This window comes from Oncorhynchus keta, chromosome 29 (assembly GCF_023373465.1).
Source record: "Oncorhynchus keta strain PuntledgeMale-10-30-2019 chromosome 29, Oket_V2, whole genome shotgun sequence".
In the NCBI taxonomy this organism is placed as follows: Eukaryota; Metazoa; Chordata; class Actinopteri; order Salmoniformes; family Salmonidae; genus Oncorhynchus; species Oncorhynchus keta.
In genome coordinates this window covers 7588896-7616106 of record NC_068449.1, presented here as the reverse complement: position 1 = coordinate 7616106, position 27211 = coordinate 7588896, and the positions used below count along the sequence as shown (strand labels likewise).

Below are 27211 nucleotides of genomic sequence, written 5' to 3'. Positions count from 1 at the left end.
TGGCGCTAAAAAAGCAGTTCTTTCGAGCTCCAAGTCCCTTTTATATAAAATTAAGCTTTTTAGCTGGACAGTGAAACCGATAGTAGCAATATCTCCCCTCCTGAAAATCTGAAGAATCCTTCTAAACTTGGTCTTTTCTGGAGGAATCAGTATCTCGAGACGTAAACATAAAAGTTTGCTCATACTATACTTGCAAATATCGGGACTACTTGTTGTTTATTTATTTACTATCAACATAATTAGGCAAAGTTTACGTTTCCTCTACTGGACAAAGGATAATATCGGTTGCAAAGATTCGTTTCATTGAAAATATTCAAGCAAAGGATACCTCTGGTGCATATTTCACTTGTGAATTTTGAACATTATTAAGTAAATAACCTTTTTATGAACTTTTTGGGACTTTTAATCAAGCTAGCTACAAATTGAGAAATAACGTTTCCAGTTCGTATCGGAAAGACCTCAACTCCTCTCATTCACTGTCCTGAATACAGATTACTGGAATCGTCGTGCTTTGCTGGCTAAACATATTTATTTTAAACAGTCGTTATTTTTTAATTTACTAAAATGATGCGGATGCCCAAAGGCGTTTCTCCTGCGTCTAGTCGAGGTGCTGTAGGGGGACTGTCGTGTTCGCAGAATAAAGTTTTGTCCGGAGTGAAGACCGAGTTCTTCAGCACCGGGTTACCCAGTCCACCGATGAACTCGGTACCGGCTGGATACTTTACCCAAATATGCAACACGACAGCGGCCGAACAAAGGGCGAACTGCCTGTATGCAACCCCCCATGGACCCGAAGCTAAACCCATCAGATCATCCTCCGGCCGTCTCCCGGTAAGACTTCATAAACAAAGGATGATGCAACTACCACCAATCGACATAACAGTTCGCCATCCACTTGATAATTAACGTTACTAACAATGTGTCATATTATATGGGCACAATATTTCCAAGTTCCAATGGCATGCATATATTTATAGGAGTTGTGCAGTGCTTGACATTTAAAACGTTTTGGACAAGGATCAGACAACGTCACTGAAGCAGTGTGCACTTCGTGTCATTGAAAGGAGTTGTCATTTTGTTGCCCAGCTTGAGAAACGAGCTGGAGTCGGTGACATTTCTCCCGCAGCCCAGCTGTATTAAACACAGAGGGTTGGGGGTGTTGAGAGTGTTTGGGGCGGGGGCATCAGTGGGGGGTTTGCCAGTGCTGAGGGTATCACTGAATTCAACAATGCCTGTTGCTAATTTCACCCCTATTTGGAGAGGGAGATGTCTCATTCTAAATGTAAATTTATTGTTAAATAAATTAAGAAAATGCTCCACCTGGACGGGGAACATATTTACTAATGCCCATCCAAGCAATACCAGTAATTTGCCCAAAATGCTATCTAGCTTAACACCTTGTTTAGCCATAGCCCCCAGCTGTCACTAACCAAGCCATAACCTCACCTTGACTAACCAAACCATAACGTCACCTTGTCTGAATTGCTCCTGCCTACCTTACCTCACAGCTGGACAACCATTTACTTTTCTTGGGAGTTGACATCATTTTTTATGTTCAAGAGAGGAAGCCCTGAAGTCACACACACACACTCACATTCTGGTCCCCACAAGAATAGTGAAACACATCCACGCACACACATAGTAGTAGTAGTAGTAGTAGTAGTAGTAGTAGTAGTAATGGTGATGGTAGTAGTAGTAGTAGTAATGGTGATGGTAGTAGTAGTAGTAGTAATGGTGATGGTAGTAGTAGTAGTAGTAATGGTGATGGTAGTAGTAGTAGTAGTAATGGTGATGGTAGTAGTAGTAGTAGTAATGGTGATGGTAGTAGTAGTAGTAGTAATGGTGATGGTAGTAGTAGTAGTAGTAATGGTGGTGGTAGTAGTAGTAGTAGTAATGGTGGTAGTGGTAGTAGTAGTAGTAATGGTGGTAGTAGTAGTAGTAGTAGTAATGGTGGTAGTAGTAGTAGTAGTAGTAGTAATGGTGGTAGTAGTAGTAGTAGTAGTAATGGTGGTAGTAGTAGTAGTAGTAGTAATGGTGGTAGTAGTAGTAGTAGTAGTAATGGTGGTAGTAGTAGTAGTAGTAGTAGTAATGGTGGTAGTAGTAGTAGTAGTAGTAGTAATGGTGGTAGTAGTAGTAGTAGTAGTAGTAATGGTGGTAGTAGTAGTAGTAGTAGTAGTAGTGGTGGTAGTAGTAGTAGTAGTAGTAGTAATGGTGGTAGTAGTAGTAGTAGTAGTAGTAATGGTGGTAGTAGTAGTAGTAGTAGTAGTAATGGTGGTAGTAGTAGTAGTAGTAGTAGTAATGGTGGTAGTAGTAGTAGTAGTAGTAGTAATGGTGGTAGTAGTAGTAGTAGTAGTAGTAATGGTGGTAGTAGTAGTAGTAGTAGTAGTAATGGTGGTAGTAGTAGTAGTAGTAGTAGTAATGGTGGTGGTAGTAGTAGTAGTAGTAATGGTGGTGGTAGTAGTAGTAGTAGTAATGGTGGTGGTAGTAGTAGTAGTAGTAATGGTGGTGGTAGTAGTAGTAGTAATGGTGGTGGTAGTAGTAGTAGTAGTAGTAATGGTGGTGGTAGTAGTAGTAATGGTGGTGGTAGTAGTAGTAATGGTGGTAGTAGTAGTAGTAATGGTGGTAGTAGTAGTAGTAATGGTGGTAGTAGTAGTAGTAATGGTGGTAGTAGTAGTAGTAATGGTGGTAGTAGTAGTAGTAGTAGTAATGGTGGTAGTAGTAGTAGTAGTAGTAATGGTGGTAGTAGTAGTAGTAGTAGTAATGGTGGTAGTAGTAGTAGTAGTAGTAATGGTGGTAGTAGTAGTAGTAGTAGTAATGGTGGTAGTAGTAGTAGTAGTAGTAATGGTGGTAGTAGTAGTAGTAGTAGTAATGGTGGTAGTAGTAGTAGTAGTAGTAATGGTGGTAGTAGTAGTAGTAGTAGTAGTAGTAGTAGTAGTAGTAGTAGTAGTAATAGTAGTAGTAATGGTGATGGTAGTAGTAGTGATAGTAGTAGTAATGGTGATGGTAGTAGTAGTAATAGTAGTAGTAATGGTGATGGTAGTAGTAGTAATAGTAGTAGTAATGGTGATGGTAGTAGTAGTAATAGTAGTAGTAGTAGTGGTGATGGTAGTAGTAGTAATGGTGGTAGTATTAATGGTGGTAGTAGTAATGGTGTGGGAGTAGTAGTAATGGTGATGGTAGTAGTAGTAATGGTGGTAGTAGTAGTAGTAGTAATGGTGGTAGTAGTAGTAGTAGTAGTAATGGTGGTAGTAGTAGTAATGGTGGTAGTAGTAGTAGTAGTAATGGTGATGGTAGTAGTAGTAATGGTGGTAGTAGTAGTAATGGTAGTAATAGTAGTAGTAATGGTGATGGTAGTAATAGTAGTAGTAGTAGTAATGGTGATGGTAGTAGTAGTAGTAATGGTGGTAGTAGTAGTAATGGTGGTAGTAGTAGTAATGGGTAGTAGTAGTAATATTAGTAGTAGTAATGGGTAGTAGTAGTAATGGTGATGGTAGTGGTAGTAATGGTGGTAGTAGTAGTAGTAGTAATGGTGATGGTAGTGGTAGTAATGGTGGTAGTAGTAGTAGTAGTAATGGTGATGGTAGTGGTAGTAATGGTGGTAGTAGTAGTAGTAGTAGTAGTAATGGTGATGGTAGTAGTAGTAATAGTAGTAGTAGTAGTAATGGTGATGGTAGTAGTAGTAATAGTAGTAGTAGTAGTAATGGTGATGGTAGTAATGGTGGTAGTAGTAGTGGTAGTAGTAGTAGTAGTAGTAGTAGTAGTAGTAGTAGTAGTAGTAGGTAGTAGTCGTAGTAGTAATGGGTAGTCGTAGTAGTAGTAATGGGTAGTCGTAGTAGTAGTAATGGGTAGTCGTAGTAGTAGTAATGGGTAGTCGTAGTAGTAGTAATGGGTAGTCGTAGTAGTAGTAATGGGTAGTCGTAGTAGTAGTAATGGGTAGTCGTAGTAGTAGTAATGGGTAGTCGTAGTAGTAGTAATGGGTAGTAGTAGTAATAGTAATGGTGATGGTAGTAATAGTAATGGTGATGGTAGTAGTAGTAATAGTAATGGTGATGGTAGTAGTAGTAATGGTGATGGTAGTAGTAGTAATGGTGATGGTAGTAGTAGTAATGGTGGTAGTAGTAGTAGTAATGGTGGTAGTAGTAGTAGTAATGGTGGTAGTAGTAGTAGTAGTAGTAATGGTAGTAGTAGTAATGGTAGTAGTAGTAATGGTAGTAGTAGTAGTAATGGTAGTAGTAGTAGTAATGGTAGTAGTAGTAGTAATGGTAGTAGTAGTAGTAATGGCAGTAGTAGTAGTAGCAGTAGTAGTAGTAGTAATGGCAGCAGCAGCAGCAGCAGCAGCAGCAGTAATGGCAGCAGCAGCAGCAGCAGTAATGGCAGCAGCAGCAGCAGCAGCAGCAGCAGTAGTAGCAAGCAGTAGCAGCAGTAGTAGTAATGGTAGTAGTAGTAGTAGTAGTAGTAATAGTAGTAGTAGTAGTAATGGTGGTAGTAGTAGTAGTAGTAGTAGTAATGGTGATGGTGATGGTAGTAGTAGTAGTAGTAATGGTGATGGTAGTAGTAGTAGTAGTAATGGTGATGGTAGTAGTAGTAGTAGTAGTAGTAGTCTGCTAAATTACTTAAATGTAAATGTAGTAGTAGTAATGGTGGTAGTAGTAGTAGTAGTAGTAATGGGTAGTAGTAGTAGTAATGGTGGTAGTAGTAGTAGTAGTAGTAGTAGTAGTAGTAATGGGTAGTAGTAGTAGTAATGGTGGTAGTAGTAGTAGTAGTAGTAGTAATGGGTAGTCGTAGTAGTCTTGAGAGAGATAATGACATGTTGCTGATTAACACACACAGCATTCAGGATGTGTATGTGTCCAGGCAAATAGGCCTTTGGCAGGCAAATAAGTCCCTGATATTGTCTGGAAAGCAGTGTTCAGAGAGGTTATATTTGCCCTGGAAACTGCAGAGTCATAGGCCTATGAGCTAAAACCTTTGAAAATATATATTTTCAATGTCTGGTGCTCACCGAGTGTCAGATGAAGTGTTGGAGGAGAACTTCCTCCTGCCCTGCTACTTGTAAACACACGCCAAATATATTCTCCTTGGGTGGGAGTAGGATTACATGGTATATAGGGTGCCATTTGGGATACAAACCATTTGCACTTGCCTCTGCCAAGTTTGAAGTATGCAGCATGACGTGTCTGTGTGTGACCCATGTTTGAGGTTTAATTCTACTCCCACCCAATTCTACTCCTACTCCCAGCCAAGGAGAATATATTTGGCATATTGTTGAGAGGACAGGGAGAAGGAAATGTCTTGTTCACAGCAGCGCTGCCCAAAGTGTTTACGAGTAGCAGGGCAGGAGGATAGAAGGATAGGGGGTATAGAGGGACATGGTATATGGTGCCATTTGGGATGCAACCCATTTGCACTTGCATCTGCCAAGTTTGAAGTGCACTACTTTTAGGACGCAGGTGTGGTCACGTGGCGTACTATTATAGATAACCTGAGACGATATGTCCCCAGAGTGTAATATTTATAGGGGTTGCTAGGATGTTTGAGTGATTTGTGAGGAGCGAGCTGCGACGTTGTCACTGCGTTTCCTGTGAAGGAGATACTACTACTTACTTGGAAATGTTTGACAGAAGTTTTACTCCTCAGTTGAAAAAAAAAAACAGGACAGGAAGGTCAAGGGTTACAGGTTGACAAAGATTGAAGTTCACAATAGGTGGGGATGTAACACATCATGATGGAGGTTTGAGTAGACATATGCGTTTATATATGGATTGAGGCTTAGGCTAGTCATTGTACCCCCTTTAGGGGTTCTAGAAGATAATATTTTCACCATGTCTCTGAAATGTGTTATTATGATAATGAATTAAACTGTGTGTTATTTGTAATGTGTGATGGTGTTCTCCACAATGCAGGCCTAGGTACGTAGGTTTCCGTGACATGCTAGCTAACCCCTGACCCCCCCCCACACACACACGTCACTACCTCATGTCGTCATTGCCTACGCCCTCACCATCTCTGGGACCCCGCCATGGTGAGCCCCTATTCCGGGGCTAGGGCTCAGGGTGTCCCGGGGGGTGTGAGATTGCGCACTTTGTACCTTGTTTACACTCCAGCCAAAGGCTCTCTCTTCCCCCCCTTTCTCTTTTCGGCCTTCCCTAGGCCCCACCCCGAATCCACGAGCTCGCATGCTCACCCTCAATAGGGTTTGTTTAGCATTTCAAAGTCCACCCCGACTGGACCCCCCTGTCCCTCCTCATCTCCCTTTTCCCATCAGCACCGTGACAATGTCATCAGCAATGCATTTCAACCTTTTCATTGTTGTTGTGCCTCCGACTCCCAGTCCCATGGCTGTAGTGTTGTGTAGATAGGAATATGCTAGGTTTTGAATGAATCTTTTTGTTCTTTTTTTTGTCAGACATATTGAGACTTGTCCCTACCTGGGAAGACTGGCTCTACGTAATTGAACTGGGTCATATTCATTAGGGAAACGCGTAGCAAAAGCTTCACAATGGAAACCAAAAATATTGTTTTGCAGTAGTGGTGATGTTGACAGTAGTAGTAGTAGTAGTGATTGTGATAGTAGTAGTAGTAGTAGTAGTAGTGGTGATGGTGATAGTAGTAGTGATGGGGATAGGAGTGGTGATGGGGATAGGAGTAGTGATGGTGATAGGAGTAGTGATGGTGATAGGAGTAGTGATGGTGATAGGAGTAGTGATGGTGATAGGAGTAGTGATGGTGATAGGAGTAGTGATGGTGATAGGAGTAGTGATGGTGATAGGAGTAGTGATGGTGATAGGAGTAGTGATGGTGATAGTAGTAGTGATGGTGATAGTAGTAGTGATGGTGATAGTAGTAGTGATGGTGATAGGAGTAGTGATGGGGATAGGAGTAGTGATGGTGATAGTAGTAGTGATGGTGATAGTAGTAGTGATGGTGATAGTAGTAGTGATGGTGATAGTAGTAGTGATGGTGATAGTAGTAGTGATGGTGATAGTAGTAGTGATGGTGATAGTAGTAGTGATGGTGGTAGTAGTAGTGATGGTGGTAGTAGTAGTGATGGTGGTAGTAGTAGTAGTGATGGTGGTAGTAGTAGTAGTGATGGTGATAGTAGTAGTTGTAGTGATGGTGATAGTAGTAGTTGTAGTGATGGTGATAGTAGTAGTTGTAGTGATGGTGATAGTAGTAGTTGTAGTAGTGGTGATAGTAGTAATGATGGTGGTAGTAGTAGTTGTAGTAGTGGTGATAGTAGTAATGATGGTGGTAGTAGTAGGAGTAGTGATGGGGATAGGAGTAGTGATGGTGATAGTAGTAGTTGTAGTGATGGTGATAGTAGTAGTTGTAGTAGTGGTGATAGTAGTAATGATGGTGGTAGTAGTAGGAGTAGTGATGGTGATAGTAGTAGTGATGGTGATTGGGGATAGTAGTAGTGATGGTGATAGGAGTAGTGATGGTGATAGGAGTAGTGATGGGGATAGGAGTAGTGATGGGGATAGGAGTAGTGATGGGGATAGGAGTAGTGATGGGGATAGTAGTAGTGATGGTGATAGTAGTAGTGATGGTGATAGTAGTAGTGATGGTGATAGTAGTAGTTGTAGTGATGGTGATAGTAGTAGTTGTAGTAGTGGTGATAGTAGTAATGATGGTGGTAGTAGTAGGAGTAGTGATGGGGATAGGAGTAGTGATGGTGATAGTAGTAGTTGTAGTGATGGTGATAGTAGTAGTTGTAGTAGTGGTGATAGTAGTAATGATGGTGGTAGTAGTAGGAGTAGTGATGGTGATAGTAGTAGTGATGGTGATAGTAGTAGTGATGGTGATAGGAGTAGTGATGGGGATAGGAGTAGTGATGGGGATAGGAGTAGTGATGGTGATAGTAGTAGTGATGGTGATAGTAGTAGTTGTAGTGATGGTGATAGTAGTAGTTGTAGTAGTGGTGATAGTAGTAATGATGGTGGTAGTAGTAGTAGTGATGGTGATAGTAGTAGATAGTACTAATGGTGATAGTAGTAGTAGCAGTGATGAGGATAGTAGTAGATAGTTGTAGTAGTAGTAGTCATAGTAATGATGGTGATAGTAGTAGTAGTAATGGTGATAGTAGTTGTAGTGATGGTGGTAGTAGTAGTGATGGTGATAGTAGTAGTAGTAGTGATGGTGATAGTAGTAGTAGTGATGGTGATAGTAGTAGTGATGGTGGTAGTAGTAGTGATGGTGATAGTAGTAGTAGTAGTAGTAGTGATGGTGATAGTAGTAGTAGTAGTGATGGTGATAGTAGTAGTGATGATGATAGTAGTAGTAGTAGTGATGGTGATAGTAGTAGTAGTAGTAGTGATGGTGATAGTAGTAGTAGTGATGGTGATAGTAGTAGTAGTAGTAGTGATGGTGATAGTAGTAGTAGTAGTAGTGATGGTGATAGTAGTAGTAGTAGTGATGGTGATCGTAGTAGTAGTAGTAGTGATGGTGATCGTAGTAGTAGTAGTAGTGATGGTGATCGTAGTAGTAGTAGTAGTGATGGTGATAGTAGTAGTAGTAGTGATGGTGATAGTAGTAGTAGTAGTGATGGTGATAGTAGTAGTAGTAGTAGTGATGGTGATAGTAGTAGTAGTAGTGATGGTGATAGTAGTAGTAGTAGTGATGGTGATAGTAGTAGTAGTAGTGATGGTGATAGTAGTAGTAGTAGTAGTGATGGTGATAGTAGTAGTAGTAGTAGTGATGGTGATAGTAGTAGTAGTAGTGATGGTGATAGTAGTAGTAGTAGTGATGGTGATCGTAGTAGTAGTAGGTGTAGTAGTAGTAGCAGCAATAGTGATAGTAGTCAGTTTCCTTCTGTTTGTTGACAAATGAATACAACCCTGGTGTTTGAAGAGAGCGACTGTAGCTAGCCTAGCTAGCAAGACTATTGAAAGCCTTTGCTTCATGTGGCCCATATTTTGTGAAATGTCTCTGAAAAACTTCCAGTCATATCTGGTAAAATGGCGGGAGTTGAAGGGGAGGGTTGGGTCATGGGTGGGTGGAAAGAGAGCTGAACTTGTGCATATTTAGGGTGTAGCCTAGTCGCTGTAGGGCAATAATGAATGTGGGTTGAAACACTATAACTTACTGTGTGTGTCATGTAGATAAAGAAGGGATTGTGAAGGAGGGACTCTGTGTATTTAAATGCCCCAGCAATGGCTTGCTAATGTGTTGACAATTGCGTAGTTTGCTGTGAACTCACTGTGTTTGAGCTCTACATTCTTTTAGCTACTGTTAGTGTGTGTGTCTCATTCGGTTCTGTAGCTCTCTGTACTTGACTGTGTGTTGTTAATATTTGGTGGTTGAGTGATTTTTTTCTTCTTCCCCCCCGTGGTAATAAGTTAGCGGACACATAAGGCCTTGTATTTTCTCTCGTCAAACTGTTTGCAAAGCACTGACTCTCCATCCAAAACCTCACTACAAACACAAACTCACAGGCCTCAGCTGTGACTTCGCAAAGTTGCTGGGCAAAACTGAGGTAAAATGTTAAAGGAGGAGGGCCACAGAGCTGCCATTTTAACCACCACACGTCATGTAATCACGTTTGTAGTTTCTGTATTTGACAACTACATTTAGACTAGATGTGAAAGTTGTCACATTTTAATCTGTGAGGTCCAATGCAGCCATTATGATCTTAATATGAATATTAAGTACCTTACTGTGATTGTTTTTAATAACAAATTGTCAAATTTACAAAAATGGCTTCTTAGCAAAGAGCCATTTCTCAAACAAGAATTTTGATAGGGCTGTCTGGGAGTGGTCTGAGTGGAGAGGGGAAAACTGAAAACTAGCTGTTATTGGCAGAGATGTTTGGAACTCACTTTCTTATTGGTCTATGAACTAATTTACCCATAAAGCAGGCCAAAACTCCATCCCAACAAAACAGGATGAAATTGTATGTGTTTTTTCCCAACAGCTATTACACTAAAAGGGCATTATCATAATTTTCACAATTTGACAGTATTATTCCAACCTCATAGTGTGAAAATATGTATAAAACACAGGAAAATCTAGTTTTTGACTGCACTGGCCCTTTAGCGTGGTGGTCCTTCTGTGGCTCAGTTGGTAGAGCATGGCGCTTGTAACGCCAGGGTAGTGGGTTCGATTCCCGGGACCACCCATACTTAGAATGTATGCACACATGACGACTGTAAGTCGCTTTGGATAAAAGCGTCAGCTAAATGGCATATATATTAGCGTGATAGTTGCCATCTTTCCTCAATTCCCCCTCAGGGCCTCTTTATCCATTTCCTTCCTCTAGATCGGTCAAAATGAGAAGTCATACCTTAATGCAGGTTGAACCATTTGGAAAGGAACAAACCAGTCCACAAAACAGACATTAGCCGATATAATTACAAATGTATTGTTAGCATAAGTAGCACTGGTAGACTACAAATGTATTGTTAGCATAAGTAGCACTGGTAGACTACAAATGTATTGTTAGCATAAGTAGCACTGGTAGACTACAAATGTATTGTTAGCATAAGTAGCACTGGTAGACTACAAATGTATTGTTAGCATAAGTAGCACTGGTAGACTACAAATGTATTGTTAGCATAAGTAGCACTGGTAGACTACAAATGTATTGTTAGCATAAGTAGCACTGGTAGACTACAAATGTATTGTTACCATAAGTAGCACTGGTAGACTACAAATGTATTGTTAGCATAAGTAGCACTGGTAGACTACAAATGTATTGTTACCATAAGTAGCACTGGTAGACTACAAATGTATTGTTAGCATAAGTAGCACTGGTAGACTACAAATGTATTGTTAGCATAAGTAGCACTGGTAGACTACAAATGTTTGCTTCACTACCAAGTTGCTGTAACTAAAACACAGTTATTGGTTGTCATGGTGAAGGTGACAAGGACAGTAAATAGACTGTAGTAGGTCGGAGTTAGTGCTCCCAAAGTGAACTTGTGTGTGTGTGTGCACGTGTGCTATAAGGATTAGGCAGGTTCTCTTGTGGCCTCCCTGCCGCCTGCTGTGTGCGGCTGCCACAGATGTCACTAACAGACGGATGGGACATGTGGTGGAGGACAGAGCGACAATGACACCTTTCTTCCCCCGTGCCATGTTTCTGTCCAAATCCACGAGCTGTTCACATTCTCCAGCCTCCTCTCAGGGCCCAAATTCACAAAGCATCTCGGACTAGGAGTGCTGATCTAGGATCAGTACAGTATGGTTTACTTAGGGCCAGGAGTTTTTCCCGACCCTGTGTAATGACAGGAAACCTCTGGACCTACAGCCTCCTATGTATGGCCTGCAGTATGGGAACACCGTAGCTGCTTTTCCAGAATCTCCCTTGTCAGTTTGTAGCCATGGTTACAACATGGTGAGAAAAGAGAACCAGTGCAACAAAGACCATAGTTGAAAGTTAAAACTACAAATGAGTACTTAAAAAAACTACACATTACTAGTTAAGAAAACTACAAATGAGAACTCAAGTAAACTACAAATGAGTAACTACACCTCTGTGTATCTAGTTGTACTGTAATGACGTCACTGGGTAGTCATACACAGGGTTTAATGCAGCGCCAGGTCATCACAAATAGTGATTTGTGGCTTGAAGACATGTGTGTGTGAGAGAGAACACAGCTGGGGGGGGGGTAAAACCCCTACTCTTTCTGTCTCCCTCCCTTTCCGTCTCCCTCCAGTACCTGTGGTGCTCCCAGGGCAGGCGTCCCCCACTGCCACTGAACTAATTTTAGTGTGTGTTGGGGAGGTTGCTGCATTATGGGGGTGTTGTGTGTTGGGGAGGTTGGAGCAAACCATTGCTGCATTATGGGGGGTGTTGTGTGTTGGGGGTGATGGAGTACATCATTAATGTAATATGGGGGTGATTGAGCACATCATTGATGCAATATGGTGTTGTGTTTAACCAGGCAAGTCAGTTAAGACTTCAATGACAGCCTAGGAACAGTGGGTTAACTGCCTTTTCAGGGGCAGAACCTTGTCAGCTCGGGGGTTTGAACTTGCAACCTTCTGGTTACTAGTCCACCGCTCTAACCATTAGGCTACCCTGCCGCCCCTATCTGTGAGAGGGGTAGAAGATGAAGTGGGGAGAGATTGAGAAAATGGGAGAGGGATAAAGAGGGTTTGGGGGAGGTGTGTATGTGCCTCCAAGCGGGAGTTACTAATTACATACAGCATGACCATCTGGATGAAATCCTATGCCTCGTTAGCTAGTTTAGTCAGGAGTGTGTAGAGTATTCTTTTCTTTTTTTTAAGAGGTGGTGTGTGTTGGTCGAGGGGCATCATGCAGTTTGGGGACAATGCACAGGTCTAGTTGTGATTAACAAATGTGTTGTCAAATTGGGTATGTGTGTGTCCATAACCGAGTGTGTCCATAACCGAGTGTGTCCATAACCGAGTGTGTCCATAACCGAGTGTGTCCATAACCGAGTGTGTGTCCATAACCGAGTGTGTGTCCATAACCGAGTGTGTGTCCATAACCGAGTGTGTGTCCATAACCGAGTGTGTGTCCATAACAGAGTGTGTGTCCATAACAGAGTGTGTGTCCATAACCGAGTGTGTGTCCATAACCGAGTGTGTCCATAACCAGGTGTGTGTCCATAACCGAGTGTGTGTCCATAACCGAGTGTGTGTCCATAACAGAGTGTGTCCATAACAGAGTGTGTCCATAACCGAGTGTGTCCATAACCGTGTGTGTCCATAACCGAGTGTGTGTCCATAACAGAGTGTGTCCATAACAGAGTGTGTCCATAACCAGGTGTGTGTCCATAACCAGGTGTGTGTCCATAACCGAGTGTGTGTCCATAACCGAGTGTGTGTCCATAACCAGGTGTGTGTTCATAACCGAGTGTGTGTGTGTCCATAACCGAGTGTGTCCATAACCGAGTGTGTGTCCATAACCAGGTGTGTGTCCATAACCGAGTGTGTCCATAACCAGGTGTGTCCATAACCAGGTGTGTGTCCATAACCGAGTGTGTGTCCATAACCGAGTGTGTGTCCATAACCGAGAGTGTGTGTGTTCATAACCGAGTGTGTGTGTGTTCATAACCGAGTGTGTGTGTGTTCATAACCGAGTGTGTGTGTGTTCATAACCGAGTGTGTGTGCATAACCGAGTGTGTGTGCATAACCGAGTGTGTGTGCATAACCGAGTGTGTGTCCATAACCGAGTGTGTGTCCATAACCAGGTGTGTCCATAACCGAGTGTGTGTCCATAACCGAGTGTGTGTCCATAACCAGGTGTGTGTCCATAACCAGGTGTGTGTCCATAACCAGGTGTGTGTCCATAACCAGGTGTGTGTCCATAACCGAGTGTGTGTCCATAACCGTGTGTGTCCATAACCGTGTGTGTGTCCATAACCGAGTGTGTGTCCATAACCGAGTGTGTGTCCATAACCGAGTGTGTGTCCATAACCGAGTGTGTGTCCATAACCGAGTGTGTCCATAACCGAGTGTGTGTCCATAACAGAGTGTGTGTCCATAACAGTGTGTGTCCATAACAGAGTGTGTGTCCATAACCGAGTGTGTGTCCATAACCGAGTGTGTCCATAACCAGGTGTGTGTCCATAACCGAGTGTGTGTCCATAACCGAGTGTGTGTCCATAACCGAGTGTGTCCATAACAGAGTGTGTCCATAACCGAGTGTGTCCATAACCGAGTGTGTCCATAACCGAGTGTGTGTCCATAACAGAGTGTGTCCATAACAGAGTGTGTCCATAACCAGGTGTGTGTCCATAACCAGGTGTGTGTCCATAACCGAGTGTGTGTCCATAACCGAGTGTGTGTCCATAACCGAGTGTGTGTCCATAACCAGGTGTGTGTTCATAACTGAGTGTGTGTGTGTCCATAACCGAGTGTGTCCATAACCGAGTGTGTGTCCATAACCAGGTGTGTGTCCATAACCGAGTGTGTCCATAACCAGGTGTGTCCATAACCAGGTGTGTGTCCATAACCGAGTGTGTGTCCATAACCGAGTGTGTGTCCATAACCAGGTGTGTGTCCATAACCGAGAGTGTGTGTGTTCATAACCGAGTGTGTGTGTGTTCATAACCGAGTGTGTGTGTGTTCATAACCGAGTGTGTGTGCATAACCGAGTGTGTGTGCATAACCGAGTGTGTGTGCATAACCGAGTGTGTGTCCATAACCGAGTGTGTGTCCATAACCAGGTGTGTCCATAACCGAGTGTGTGTCCATAACCGAGTGTGTGTCCATAACCAGGTGTGTGTCCATAACCAGGTGTGTGTCCATAACCAGGTGTGTGTCCATAACCGAGTGTGTGTCCATAACCGTGTGTGTCCATAACCGTGTGTGTGTCCATAACCGAGTGTGTGTCCATAACCGAGTGTGTGTCCATAACCAGGTGTGTGTTCATAACCGAGTGTGTGTGTGTTCATAACCGAGTGTGTGTGTGTTCATAACCGAGTGTGTGTGTGTTCATAACCGAGTGCGTGTGTGTTCATAACCGAGTGTGTGTGTGTTCATAACCGAGTGTGTGTGCATAACCAAGTGTGTGTGCATAACCAAGTGTGTGTGCATAACCGAGTGTGTGTCCATAACCAAGTGTGTGTCCATAACATAGTGTGTGTCCATAACCAAGTGTGTGTCCATAACCAAGTGTGTGTGTGTCCATAACCAAGTGTGTGTGTGTCCATAACCAAGTGTGTGTGTGTCCATAACCAAGTGTGTGTGTGTCCATAACCAAGTGTTTGTCCATAACCGAGTGTGTGTCCATAACCGTGTGTGTGTCCATAACCGTGTGTGTGTCCATAACCAGGTGTGTGTGTCCATAACCAGGTGTGTGTCCATAACCGAGTGTGTCCATAACTGAGTGTGTCCATAACTGAGTGTGTGTTTGTGTCCATAACCGAGTGTGTGTTTGTGTCCATAACCGAGTGTGTGTTTGTGTCCATAACCGAGTGTGTGTTTGTGTCCATAACCAAGTGTGTGTGTGTGTCCATAACCGAGTGTGTGTGTGTGTGTGTCCATAACCGAGTGTGTGTGTGTGTGTGTCCATAACCGAGTGTGTGTGTGTGTCCATAACCGAGTGTGTGTGTGTGTGTCCATAACCGAGTGTGTGTGTGTGTCCATAACCGAGTGTGTGTGTGTGTCCATAACCGAGTGTGTGTGTGTGTCCATAGCAGTGTGTGTGTGTGTGTCCATAGCAGTGTGTATTTGTGTCCATAGCAGTGTGTATTTGTGTCCATAGCAGTGTGTGTGTGTGTGTGTGTGTGTGTGTGTGTCCATACCAGAGTGTGTGTCCATAGCAGTGTGTGTGTGTCCATAGCAGTGTGTGTGTGTCCATAACAGTGTGTGTGTGTGTCCATAGCAGTGTGTGTGTGTGTCCATAGCAATGTGTGTGTGTCCATAGCAATGTGTGTGTGTCCATAGCAGTGTGTGTGTGTCCATAGCAGTGTGTGTGTCCAGAGCAATGTGTGTGTGTCCAGAGCAGTGTGTGTGTGTCCATAGCAGTGTGTGTGTGTCCATAGCAGTGTGTGTGTCCAGAGCAATGTGTGTGTGTCCAGAGCAGTGTGTGTGTGTCCAGAGCAGTGTGTGTGTGTCCATAGCAGTGTGTGTGTGTCCATAGCAGTGTGTGTGTGTCCATAGCAATGTGTGTGTGTCCATAGCAATGTGTGTGTGTCCATAGCAGTATGTGTGTGTCCATACCCATGACTGGAACGAATTGCAAAAATCACTGACGTTGGAGACTTATATTTCCCTCACTAACTTTAAACATCAGCTATCTGAGCAGCTAACCGATCGCTGCTGCTGTACACAGCCCATCTGTAAATAGCCCATCAAATCTACCTACCTCATCCCCATATTGTTTTAATTTACTTTTCTGCTCTTTTGCACACCAGTATTTCTACTTGCACATCATCATCTGCTATTTATCACTCCAGTGTTAATCTGCTAAATTGTAATTATTCGCTCCTATGGCCTATTTATTGCCTTTCCTCCTCACACCGTTTTCACACACTGTATATAGACTTTCATTTTTTCCCTATTGTGTTATTGACTGTACGTTTGTTTACTCCATGTGTAACTCTGTTGATTTTTGTGTCGCACTGCTTTGCTTTATCTTGGCCAGGTTGTAGTTGTAAATGAGAACTTGTTCTCAACTGGCCTACCTGGTTAAATAAAGGTGAAATAAAAAAATAACTGTGTGTGTGGTAGCAGTGGACCTCCTAGTAGGTGTGTGTGTGTGTATTGGTCAGGCTGCCTGTGTGTTTACTGGAGAAAGAAGAGGGCTAAAGAAGGAGTGATGCGGTCATGGGTGAGAGGAGGAGGAAGTGGGGGGATGGGGTTGGTGAGTTCAGGGATTTCCTGGTGTTTGGCTAGCAGTCACACACACACACACACACACACACACACACACACACACACACACACACACACACACACACACACACACACACACACACACACACACACACACACACACACACCCTCCCTGAAGGCGTCAGCATGCGTTAGTTCTGCTGGCTCCTGGACCAAGTGTGCTACATACTGTCTTAAAAGACCTTCGCTTGAAAAATGAGGGGGGAAAAAGCAGCAATAGTACTTTTTGTCCATTTTGAGACACCGTAGCCAGTATACACTTCCTTAAAAAAGCTACTTCAAGAAATCCGTCATTAACTTTGACATTTTAGCAGAGGAGATCTTAGTGAGGTAATTTTGCATCTGACTAGGATGTTTGGTGCAGTATTTCTCAAGTGAAAAAATGTGCATGAGGAGGAGTCGTCTGTCGTTGAATGACAACAGGCGTTTACATAATTCAAAAATCCCTACTGTTGACCAATCTCCGACGAGGGGGCGTAGACCTCGGCTGCCGACTTCGGTTTCCCTCTAGAAAATGTGTTGTTTGACCCGGACAGCCCACCAAAAAACGAAAAGTTGTCATAATATATTCACAACCTGTTCCGAACTGTTTTGTATGGGAAGCCTGTGGACGCATTTAGAAGTCTGACAATGTGAGGGTCTTTAGAAGTCTGACAATGTGAGGGCATTTAGAAGTCTGACAATGTGAGGGTCTTTAGAAGTCTGACAATGTGAGGGCATTTAGAAGTCTGACAATGTGAGGGTCTTTAGAAGTCTGACAATGTGAGGGTCTTTAGAAGTCTGACAATGTGAGGGTCTTTAGAAGTCTGACAATGTGAGGGCATTTAGAAGTCTGACAATGTGAGGGCCTTTAGAAGTCTGACAATGTGAGGGCATTTAGAAGTCTGACAATGTGAGGGTCTTTAGAAGTCTGACAATGTGAGGGTCTTTAGAAGTCTGACAATGTGAGGGTCTTTAGAAGTCTGACAATGTGAGGGTCTTTAGAAGTCTGACAATGTGAGGGCATTTAGAAGTCTGACAATGTGAGGGCATTTAGAAGTCTGACAATGTGAGGGTCTTTAGAAGTCTGACAATGAGAGGGCATTTAGAAGTCTGACAATGTGAGGGCATTTAGAAGTCTGACAATGTGAGGGCATTTAGAAGTCTGACAATGTGAGGGTCTTTGTCCATGCTCTTGTTCACTTTTCTTTGAAAGGAAATGATTGGGTTAAGAAAACTCTCTAGCCTATGCCTGTGTCATACAAGGATTTGAAATGTGCGGGAAGTAGTGAACGAGTGTACACTGCAGGAGAAATTAGATATTATTGGGACACATACTCTGTCTGAAGCTGTCTTTAACCCCTTTGTCCCACTTCTTTATACCCCCCCCCCATAGGCCAAGAGAAAGCTGGATCTGGAGGACCCGCTCTACCTCCCTGACTTCAGGACCCCTAAAGGGAAGGGGAGCACAGCCGCAGCCAGTCATCCAAGTCCCAAAAGTAAGTATCTGCATCAATGAGAAGCAATGGCCCCTACTTTAATGTTTCTTCTTAAGCCCTGCCCCCTACTTTAACGTTTCTTCTCAAGCCCTGCCTCCTACTTTAACGTTTCTTCTTAAGCCCTGCCCCCTACTTTAACGTTTCTTCTTAAGCCCTGCCCCCTACTTTTAACATTTCTTCTCAAGCCCTGCCTCCTACTTTAACATTTCTTCTTAAGCCCTGCCCCCTACTTTAACGTTTCTTCTTAAGCCCTGCCCCCTACTTTAACGTTTCTTCTTAAGCCCTGCCCCCTACTTTAACGTTTCTTCTTAAGCCCTGCCCCCTACTTTAACATTTCTTCTTAAGCCCTGCCCCCTACTTTAACGTTTCTTCATAAGCACTGCCTCCTACTTTAACGTTTCTTCTTAAGCCCTGCCCCCTACTTTAACGTTTCTTCTTAAGCCCTGCCCCCTACTTTAACATTTCTTCTTAAGCCCTGCCCCCTACTTTAACGTTTCTTCTTAAGCCCTACCCCCTACTTTAACGTTTCTTCTTAAGCCCTGCCCCCTACTTTAACGTTTCTTCTTAAGCACTGCCTCCTACTTTAACGTTTCTTCTTAAGCACTGCCTCCTACTTTAATGTTTCTTCATAAGCCCTGCCTCCTACTTTTAACATTTCTTCATAAGCCCTGCCCCCTACTTTAATGTTTCTTCATAAGCCCTGCCCCCTACTTTAATGTTTCTTCATTCTCAAATAAGGGATGGTTTGCATAAAGCGACACAACATCAATCCATCCATCCATCCATCCGCCCATCAATCCATTAGCCCATCAATCCATCCACCTATCAATCCATCCATCCATCCGCCCATCAATCCATGCACCTATCAATCCATCCATCCATCCGCCCATCAATCCATCCACCTATCAATCCATCCATCCATCCGCCCATCAATCCATCCATCCGCCCATCAATCCATCAATCCATCCGCCCATCAATCCACCCACCCATCCATCCACCTATCAATCCATCCATCCATCCGCCCATCAATCCATCCACCTATCAATCCATCCATCCATCCGCCCATCAATCCATCCACCTATCAATCCATCCACCTATCAGCCCATCAATCCATCCACCTATCAATCTATCCATCCATCCATCTGCCCATCAATCCATCTGCCCATCAATCCATCCATCCGCCCATCAATCCATCCATCCGCCCATCAATCCATCAATCCGTCCATCAATCCGCCCATCAATCCATCCATCCGCCCATCAATCCATCCATCCGCCCATCAATCCATCCATCCGCCCATCAATCCATCCATCCGCCCATCAATCCATCCATTAGCCCATCAATCCATCCACCTATCAATCCATCAATCCATCCATCAATCCACCCATCCATCCATTAGCCCATCAATCCATCCGCCCATCAATCCATCCGCCCATCAATCCATCAATCCATCCACCCATCCATCAACCCACCCATCAATCCACCCATCCATCCATTAGCCCATCATTCCATCCATCCATCCACCCATCCATCAACCCACCCATCAATCCACTCATCCATCCATTAGCCCATCAATCCATCCATCAATCCACCCATCAATCCACCCATCCATCCGCCCATCCATCCGCCCATCCATCCGCCCATCCATCCGCCCATCAACCCACCCACCAATCCACTCATCCATCCATTAGCCCATCAATCCATCCATCAATCCATCCATCAATCCACCCATCAATCCACCCATCCATCCGCCCATCCATCCACCCATCAACCCACCCATCAATCCACTCATCCATCCATTAGCCCATCAATCCATCCATCAATCCACCCATCAACCCACCCATCAACCCACTCATCCATCCATTAGCCCATCAATCCACCCATCAATCCACCCATCCATCCGCCCATCAATCCACCCATCAATCCGCCCATCCATCCATCCATCCATCCGCCCATCAATCCATCCATCAATCCACCCATCCATCCATTAGCCCATCAATCCATCCACCTATCAATCCATCAATCCATCCACCTATCAATCCATCCATCAATCCACCCATCCATCCATTAGCCCATCAATCCATCAGCCCATCAATCCATCCATCCATCCATCCATCTTTCCCAGTCAACATCCCCATATACAGATATGATCGTACATGTGTATTACAGTACCAGTCAAAGGTTTGGACACATCTACTCATTCAAATGTTCTTTATTTTTAATATTTTCTACATTGTAGAATAATAGTGAAAACATCAAAACTATGAAATAACACATATGGAATAATGTAGTAACCAAACAAGTTACCATCAATGCAAAGTGTGACTACTTTGAAGAATCTCAAATATATTTAGATTTGTTTAACACTTTTTTGGTTACTACATGATTCCATAACTGTTATTTCATAGTTTTGATGTCTTCACTATTCTACAATGTAGAAAATAGTAAAAAATAAAGAACAACATTTGATTGAGTAGGTGTCCAAACTTTTGACCTATACTGTACGTAGATTAAAAAAATATATAGGCATATCATAACCGCCCTGCTCCTGCATTCCCCAACACGTCTCACTTCTATGACCTATGACCCTCAGCGCCCAAGTCTCCTGGTGAGCGGACGCGCTACGACACCTCGCTGGGTTTGCTGACCAAGAAGTTTGTTGGCCTGCTGAGCGAGTCACCTGACGGCGTGCTGGACCTCAACTGGGCCACCGAGGTCCTCGAGGTGCAGAAGAGACGCATCTATGACATCACCAATGTGCTGGAGGGCGTGCAGCTGATCCGCAAGAAGTCCAAGAACAACATCCAGTGGTTGTGAGTAGCACACTAAGGAGAAGTGGACAAGTATACTTAGCAAAGTATCCCTAGAACAAGTAGCTTCTCATCGCTGGGTCTAATTGGGGGGGGGTTAACAATATGGTAATAGGTTCAAATCATACCTGACCATAATCTGTACTCTGACGTACAGATCCTATTCAGCTTGTTTGAGTCAATCAGTAGTTTGAGCAAAGCATGGCACGGAATCAGGAACATATCCCACTGCAATGTAGGCCATCTCAAACACGTACATTATCTAGCAACTCCAGGTGGCTGATCATGTAAAATATGTGTCCGTTGCCTGCCAGGGTGGGCGGTGTGTTCGAGGGCTCGGCCAGCAGCGGGGAGAAGTCACGTGCCCTGCGGCGGGAGCTGGGTGAGCTGGAGAGGGCTGAGAAGGCCTTGGATGACCTGATCACGTCCAGTAGTGCCCAGATCAAGGAGCTGACCGAACACAGAGACAACCAGCGGCTAGGCTACGTTACCTACCAGGACATCAGGTCGATAGCCCGTCTGCAGGACCAGACGGTCATCGCTGTCAAGGCCCCGTCAGAAACCAAGTTGGAGGTCCCAGAGTCCTCAGGGGTGAGTGGTGTCACGGTTTTCATATGGTGAAGGGGCGGCAGGGTAGCCTAGTGGTTAGAGCGTTGGACTAGTAACCGAAAGGTTGCAAGTTCAAATCCCCGAGCTGACAAGGTACAAATCTGTCGTTCTGCCCCTGACTAGGCAGTTAACCCGCTGTTCCTAGGTAGTCATTGAAAATAACTTGCCTAGTTAAATAAAGGTAAAATTAAAAGGAGTCGGACCAAACTGCAGCGTGTCGATTGCGATCCATGTTTATTCAAACACTACAAAACAAAAACAGCCTATACTTGTGTCAACTCACACAGCACAAGGACATCAGGACAATCACCCACAATACAACCAAAGAATATGGCTGCCTAAATATGGTTCCCAATCAGAGACAACGATAAACACCTGCCTCTGATTGAGAACCACTTCAGACAGCCATAGACTCTCCTAGAACACCCCACTAAGTTACAATCCCACTATCTACACACCACATACAAAAACCCATGTCACACCCTGGCCTGACCAAATACATGAAGAAAAACACAAAATACTACGACCAGGGCGTGACAAGTGGTCAACGGTCATAGATACACGGAGCTGGCTGTTAACGTGTCATTAACACCGGAGCGGATCGGCTAGCCTATTTCTGCTTTCGTTTAAGACATTTTAAAAAGACAAGGAGTAAAGTATTACAAATCAGACTGACGTAGTTCCCGACACATTATACTGGATTGATATATAGTTCCAGGTCGTTATTGTAAGAAGATCATTTGTTTTCAGTGATTTACTTGGTCTAAATAAAGGCTGTATGGTTTGGGTCAGCGTTTCCCAAACTTGGGTACATGTTTTGCCCTGACATTACACAGCTGATTCATATCATCAAAGCTTTTTTTTGGGGGGGGGGCTGGTGTAGGGGGATGTGTCTAACAGTCTTACCAAACCGTTTCATGTGGTTTCCTCTCGTACAACTACTTACATTACGGCCCACGTCTTGTCTTGAGGAAGGACCCATTTTTTGCAATTACTGCATTACTGCATTACTGCATTACTGCATTACTGCATTATTTGTTGCACGTCCACAGCTGTATTTGTGGATTCAGTCTGTGAATGACCTAGCCTCTGTGTAATGTTTTTATGATGACTTTAACTAAATGTATTTTCACATATGTTGCATTGGCCTCACTGTATATAATGCAGTTGCAGGCAACACTTTACATTACGTTGCTTTCCTACTGTGATTAAATGAGTAACAACATTGTATTAACATGAGCTTCCCGTTGTCCCGTACCCTCAGGGCTCCCAACAGATCTACCTGAAGAGTAAGAACGGCCCCATCGAGGTGTACCTCTGTCCCGAGGAGGGCCTGGAGGATGCCAGCCCCGTCAAGAACACCACCACCCCCAGGAAAGAGTGCTCTCATCACCCCCTGGGTCACACGGCCACCACCTCCCCAGCCATGGCACCACCACAGTACACCACCATCAAACAGGAAGTCAAGCAGGAGCCCATGGAGGGTAAGCTGAACTGGGGGGGCTTGTGATTGATAAAGCTGAGGTCCACATTATGTGGTTTACTGACCTAATCTCTCTCTCTGTTCCTCTCTCTCTCTGTCTCTCCTCTCTCTTTTTCTCTCTCGGTCTCTCTCTGTTTCTCCTCTCTTTCTCTCTCGTTCTCTTCTCTCTCTCGTTCTCTCTCTCCTAGCTGAACTCTCCAGACCAACACCGGTGGTCCCCAACTCCTCCACCAGCAGCAGCACTACCCTCCTTGACGTAGAAGGTCTCCTGGGTCTTCCCCCCAGCATGCTCCAGATGACAGAGGACCAGCTCTCGGGACCCGGGTTTGCCCCTGACCCCAACGCCCCCTTCGTCAGCTTCTCACCGGCCCTCGACCACGACGACTACCTATGGGGGCTGGAGGACAGCGAGGGCGTGTCCGACTTCTTCGACACCTACGACCTGGGAGACCTGCTGCGAAGCTGAGAGACGTAGAGAGACTTTGAATCCTAAATCAAGCCCTACATTCTAATCACTTGAGTAGATCTGAGAGGGTTGGATAGGTGTAAAGTGGCACTGGCAAGCAACCCTGTCGAAGGTGCTTATGGTTTAGGGTCTAGCAGTTGATTTGGGATTCAGGAAGAGAGGGAAGGAGAGGAGGGATGGGAGAGGGTAGACTATCTGCACGAATAGGGCAAGGAGTTCTTCCCACATCGCGTGACCTGGAGAAACTTGTTTATCTAGTTATAGCTTAGTTGTGACCATACAAACAGAATCAATAAATAGAATGAATACAAATAGTAATTGACCTAACCAAGAAAACCTCCAGGCCCCAGTTGTAATAGGATATAAGTGGTCAGGGTAAACTCCAGGCCCTATTCATGAAGGAGTAGTGTCCTCTGTAGGGGTATGGGGTAGGGAGGAAATGTTACACCATGAAAGCCATCAACTCTTTGCTTTAGCCATATCTAATCCACGTTAATGATTTGTCCGAAAAAAATGGGTCTCTTTGTGTCAATTGTACATATATTTTTATACCTTTGTGGTTTGTAATTCAGAGTAGGGCCTGGATTGACACTGGTGTGTGTGTTTGTGTGTGTCCAGTTTATAAAGCTCCCAACGTTTTTGGTTTGTGTATTTGTACAGCGGACAGTTCGTATCCGTCACATTTAAATTGTAATGTGTGTTGTGTAAAAATATAGACACAGCACATTTTGTATGCATATCTGATGAGCAAAAGAACCCGCAAAAAAACTACTTGGGCATTTTGGGTAGGGGGTGTTATATTAACTCTCAGGAATGTCTTTTCCAGACAAAATGTTTATAGTACCACTCTTTGGCCACTAGGGGGCAACATTGTATTGTCAGCTTAAACTCGCCAGCTTTACAGGGTTGAATCATTGTATGTGAAGCTAAACCAGGGTCATGTTCATAAGGAAGAAAATGTATAGAACTCGGAGTAAAAAACAGGGAGGCACTACCTGAACGTGTCCAATAAGAACATAGATTGTCTTTGTCCGTTGCAAAACATTTCAAAACGTTGTGCCCTGTTGAACACGACCCAGGTACCAAACATGCGAGTCTCTGGTGCTAACATAATATGGTGTTTCAACAAGGTGTAGGAGTATGGGTAATGTAGTTATTGGGTATACCCAAGGCATTTGTTTATATTGGGGACCTGCAGCCTCCAGCCTCAAGCTTTCTGGACGGTCAGGTAGTGTAATCTTCTGTGTCCTGTGGCAGGATGTGTCCACATCACATCGTAGAGGTTAGTTAGAAGCTGTTCTGGACACATAGCCAAAGACACAGGTCGTCGCGGCCCAAATGTTTTTTGACCAGATGCCCATAGGGAATAACGTGCTATTTGGAATGCTTCCTGGGTCTTTTTAGTGACGGATATTACCCACCCAATCCCTATTCTATATGTCCCTATTCTATTCTATATGTGACTGACTACAGTATTGTGCTTTGCTTGCGAATCGGCAGCTAGATTTCACATCCTGAAGCTTCTCTATCAAGATACATTTGATAGTGTTTTTTTAGTTTTTTAAAAATGTAAGAGACTTTGTAGTATTGAATGATTATATATTTCCAAGGAAATGATCCAGTAAGGGTAATAATATACGACAACATCTGGTTTTTAATGTGTGTTTTGATTTAGTCAGTCATTAAGATTAAATAGAGGGCAATCGTCATATCCCCCTTCTTCTGAAACTAGATGAAGTCTTTGATTCAATGGTGGTTTGTGTGTTGTCAAACCCACACTAGGGAACAAAGAGGACGTTATATCTTTTCTCTGTTTTCTTTAGTTAATGAAGGCTTAGCCCCACGTGTGTGGTAGTTTAAACCCTTGGAGAAAAGAGCCAGAATGGTACCCCAAGGTCAAAGTTGGGTCTCTTTAGACTGAGTTGTGTTCATTAGGCACCAAACGGAACAAAACGTACTGAAACGCGGAGGAACTAACACTGATTGTTGTTTCCCATTGCAAAGTGTTTTTTAAAACGTTTTCCATTGTGTGCTCTAATGAACACTAGTCTAGGAGTTTAAAGGATTTGGACACATTTGAGGACTCTTTTTTGTTTGTTTTTGTGAATTGTATTTTGGTGCATTTTCTGCCTCTTCCCACAATGTGGGTTTAAGTCAATTGTCCTGTCCTAACAAACTTGAATATTGTGTGTGTGTGTGTGTGTGTGTGAAAGAGTGAGAAAGGTGTATATTTTTTTAGACAATTTGAATACAACAATTTAGTTTTTTGTTTAAATTGAGTATTATTTTTTTGTAACTGTACAGAATTGATTTTGTATTTATAATCTTTTTCCTGAAGCAATTTGGAAAGTTTAATACTGACCATTGTTAAAGAGCGACTGTCTCTGAATGACATGCGGCACTTAATATTTTGTAACATCGGGCTGTGTTTGAATAAATAAAGTATTGAAGCCAAATCTGTCCATTTCCTATGACATCATTCATCGATTTGCTATGGCAGGCAGCGCCAGTAGTCTTGGCAGACATCACAATGTAGGTCAATGATAAGATATCTCATTGTTCTTTTCTTTCTTCGAAAGCAGTAAACTCCCTTCCGTAGGGTTCTTTGCCTAGTTCAATACTTAAACCAGGTTTGATCAGAGAATCTTAATGAAATAATAACTAATCCTGTTTACACTTGCTTCAAATGATTCCTCAAAGCAGAGAATTCTGGTTAATATGTCATGGTAACAGATTCAAACACAAACGTCAGTATCAACATAGACTTGAATAGAAATGTAGTACCATGACCCTGCAGCATCTCCAGTGTGGGCGTCTTAGCTCCAACAACACCGACACCAATTGATTTTGAGCAAACATGCCACTACTTGGAAAGCACTTGCCTATCTCTGTGTTCGAATTTGGCACAAGCACTGAGGACTTTCAGGGTAACATCACCTTGATGCAATGAATTGTGACATTCCCACACGCTGACTGAATAGGGCAACATGAGCAGTAACAACAACACTGACACAGCTATTAACTTACTCTGACAGTTGGACAAAAAAAAAACATTAAAAAGCCACAGTCATTCTTTGGACTTTGAAAGTTGCCAGGGGAAACCTGCAAACAATAGATAGCAGATGAAGCTAAGGTCAAGGGGTCAGGGGTTACGATCGAACTGGACACAATGGAATTTCCCCCCCATGGTGACCAAGTAACCTTTATTTTACTGCTAAGAAAGCGCTAAAACGAAATGTGTATTTGATTGGTGTTGACTCCTGTGTTTCTGTGTTGGGCAGAGACCTAACTGCTATCATTCTCTCTCCAAAGACCATGAAAAAACATCTGAGGATTGATAAAGGTTCAGCTTTAAAGGTTCAACGCAGATTTCATCTCAATCTCAAATCATTTCTGGTTTTAACAATCAAGTACCTTACCTGTGCTTGTTTTCAAATGGTCAAAAAGAAACCAAAAATAGCTTCTTAGCAAAGAGCCATTTCTCAAGCAATAATCTGGGAGTGGTCTGAGTGGGGAGGGGACAACTGTAAACTAGTTGCTATTGGCAGAGATGTTTGGAACTCTCTTTCTTATTGGTCTATTAACTCATTTACTGTCTGGTGTGTCACCAGGCAGGCCAAAAGTCCATCCCACCACAACGGGCTGAAACGTACACTAAAAGGGCATTGTCTTCAGTTTCACTATTTCACAGTATTATTCCAACCTCATATTGTGTAAATAAAGCAGTGGAAAAAGTAACCAACTGTCAAACTTGAGTAAAAGTAAAGATACCTTAATGGAAAATGACAAAAGTAAAAGTCACCCAGTAAAATTCTACTTGAGTAAAAGTCTAAAAGTATTTGATTTAAAATATATCAAAAGTAAATGTGTCATTTAAAATTCATTATATTAAGCAAACCAAAAGGCACCATTTTCTAGTTTTTTATTTATTTACAGAGAGCCAGGGGCACACTGCAACACTCAGGCATCATTTACAAACAAAGCATATCGGTTTAGCATATCGGTTTCCCCAGAACAGAGGCAGTAGTGATGACCAAGGATGTTTGGTTGATAAG

General features: G+C 43.3%; 1 protein-coding gene and 1 long non-coding RNA gene across 2 annotated transcripts; both read left to right on the top strand.

The window, feature by feature from the left end:
- Positions 1–33: 33 nt before the first annotated feature.
- LOC127913569 (transcription factor E2F2-like) lies at positions 34–25606 on the top strand. Its single transcript, XM_052485861.1, has 6 exons — positions 34–831; positions 17688–17790; positions 20382–20601; positions 20913–21189; positions 22472–22691; positions 22879–25606. Exons 1-6 carry the CDS (start codon positions 565–567, stop codon positions 23154–23156), a joined length of 1365 nt encoding a protein of 454 aa, XP_052341821.1. The 5' UTR covers positions 34–564; the 3' UTR covers positions 23157–25606.
- Positions 13714–14360, top strand: LOC127913570 (uncharacterized). Its single transcript, XR_008086054.1, has 3 exons — positions 13714–13751; positions 14192–14227; positions 14334–14360. It is a non-coding gene; the product is annotated as an uncharacterized LOC127913570 (long non-coding RNA).
- Positions 25607–27211: the final 1605 nt, after the last annotated feature.

What these genes read in the sequence shown, in the direction of transcription:
- LOC127913569 (XM_052485861.1), top strand. Translation starts at nt 565, where the DNA reads ATGATGCGGATGCCCAAAGGCGTTTCTCCTGCGTCTAGTCGAGGTGCT. An exon ending in CAGTCATCCAAGTCCCAAAA is followed by an intron (nt 17,791 to 20,381) that starts GTAAGTATCTGC and finishes TATGACCCTCAG; the next exon opens with CGCCCAAGTCTCCTGGTGAG. An exon ending in AAGAACAACATCCAGTGGTT is followed by an intron (nt 20,602 to 20,912) that starts GTGAGTAGCACA and finishes GTTGCCTGCCAG; the next exon opens with GGTGGGCGGTGTGTTCGAGG.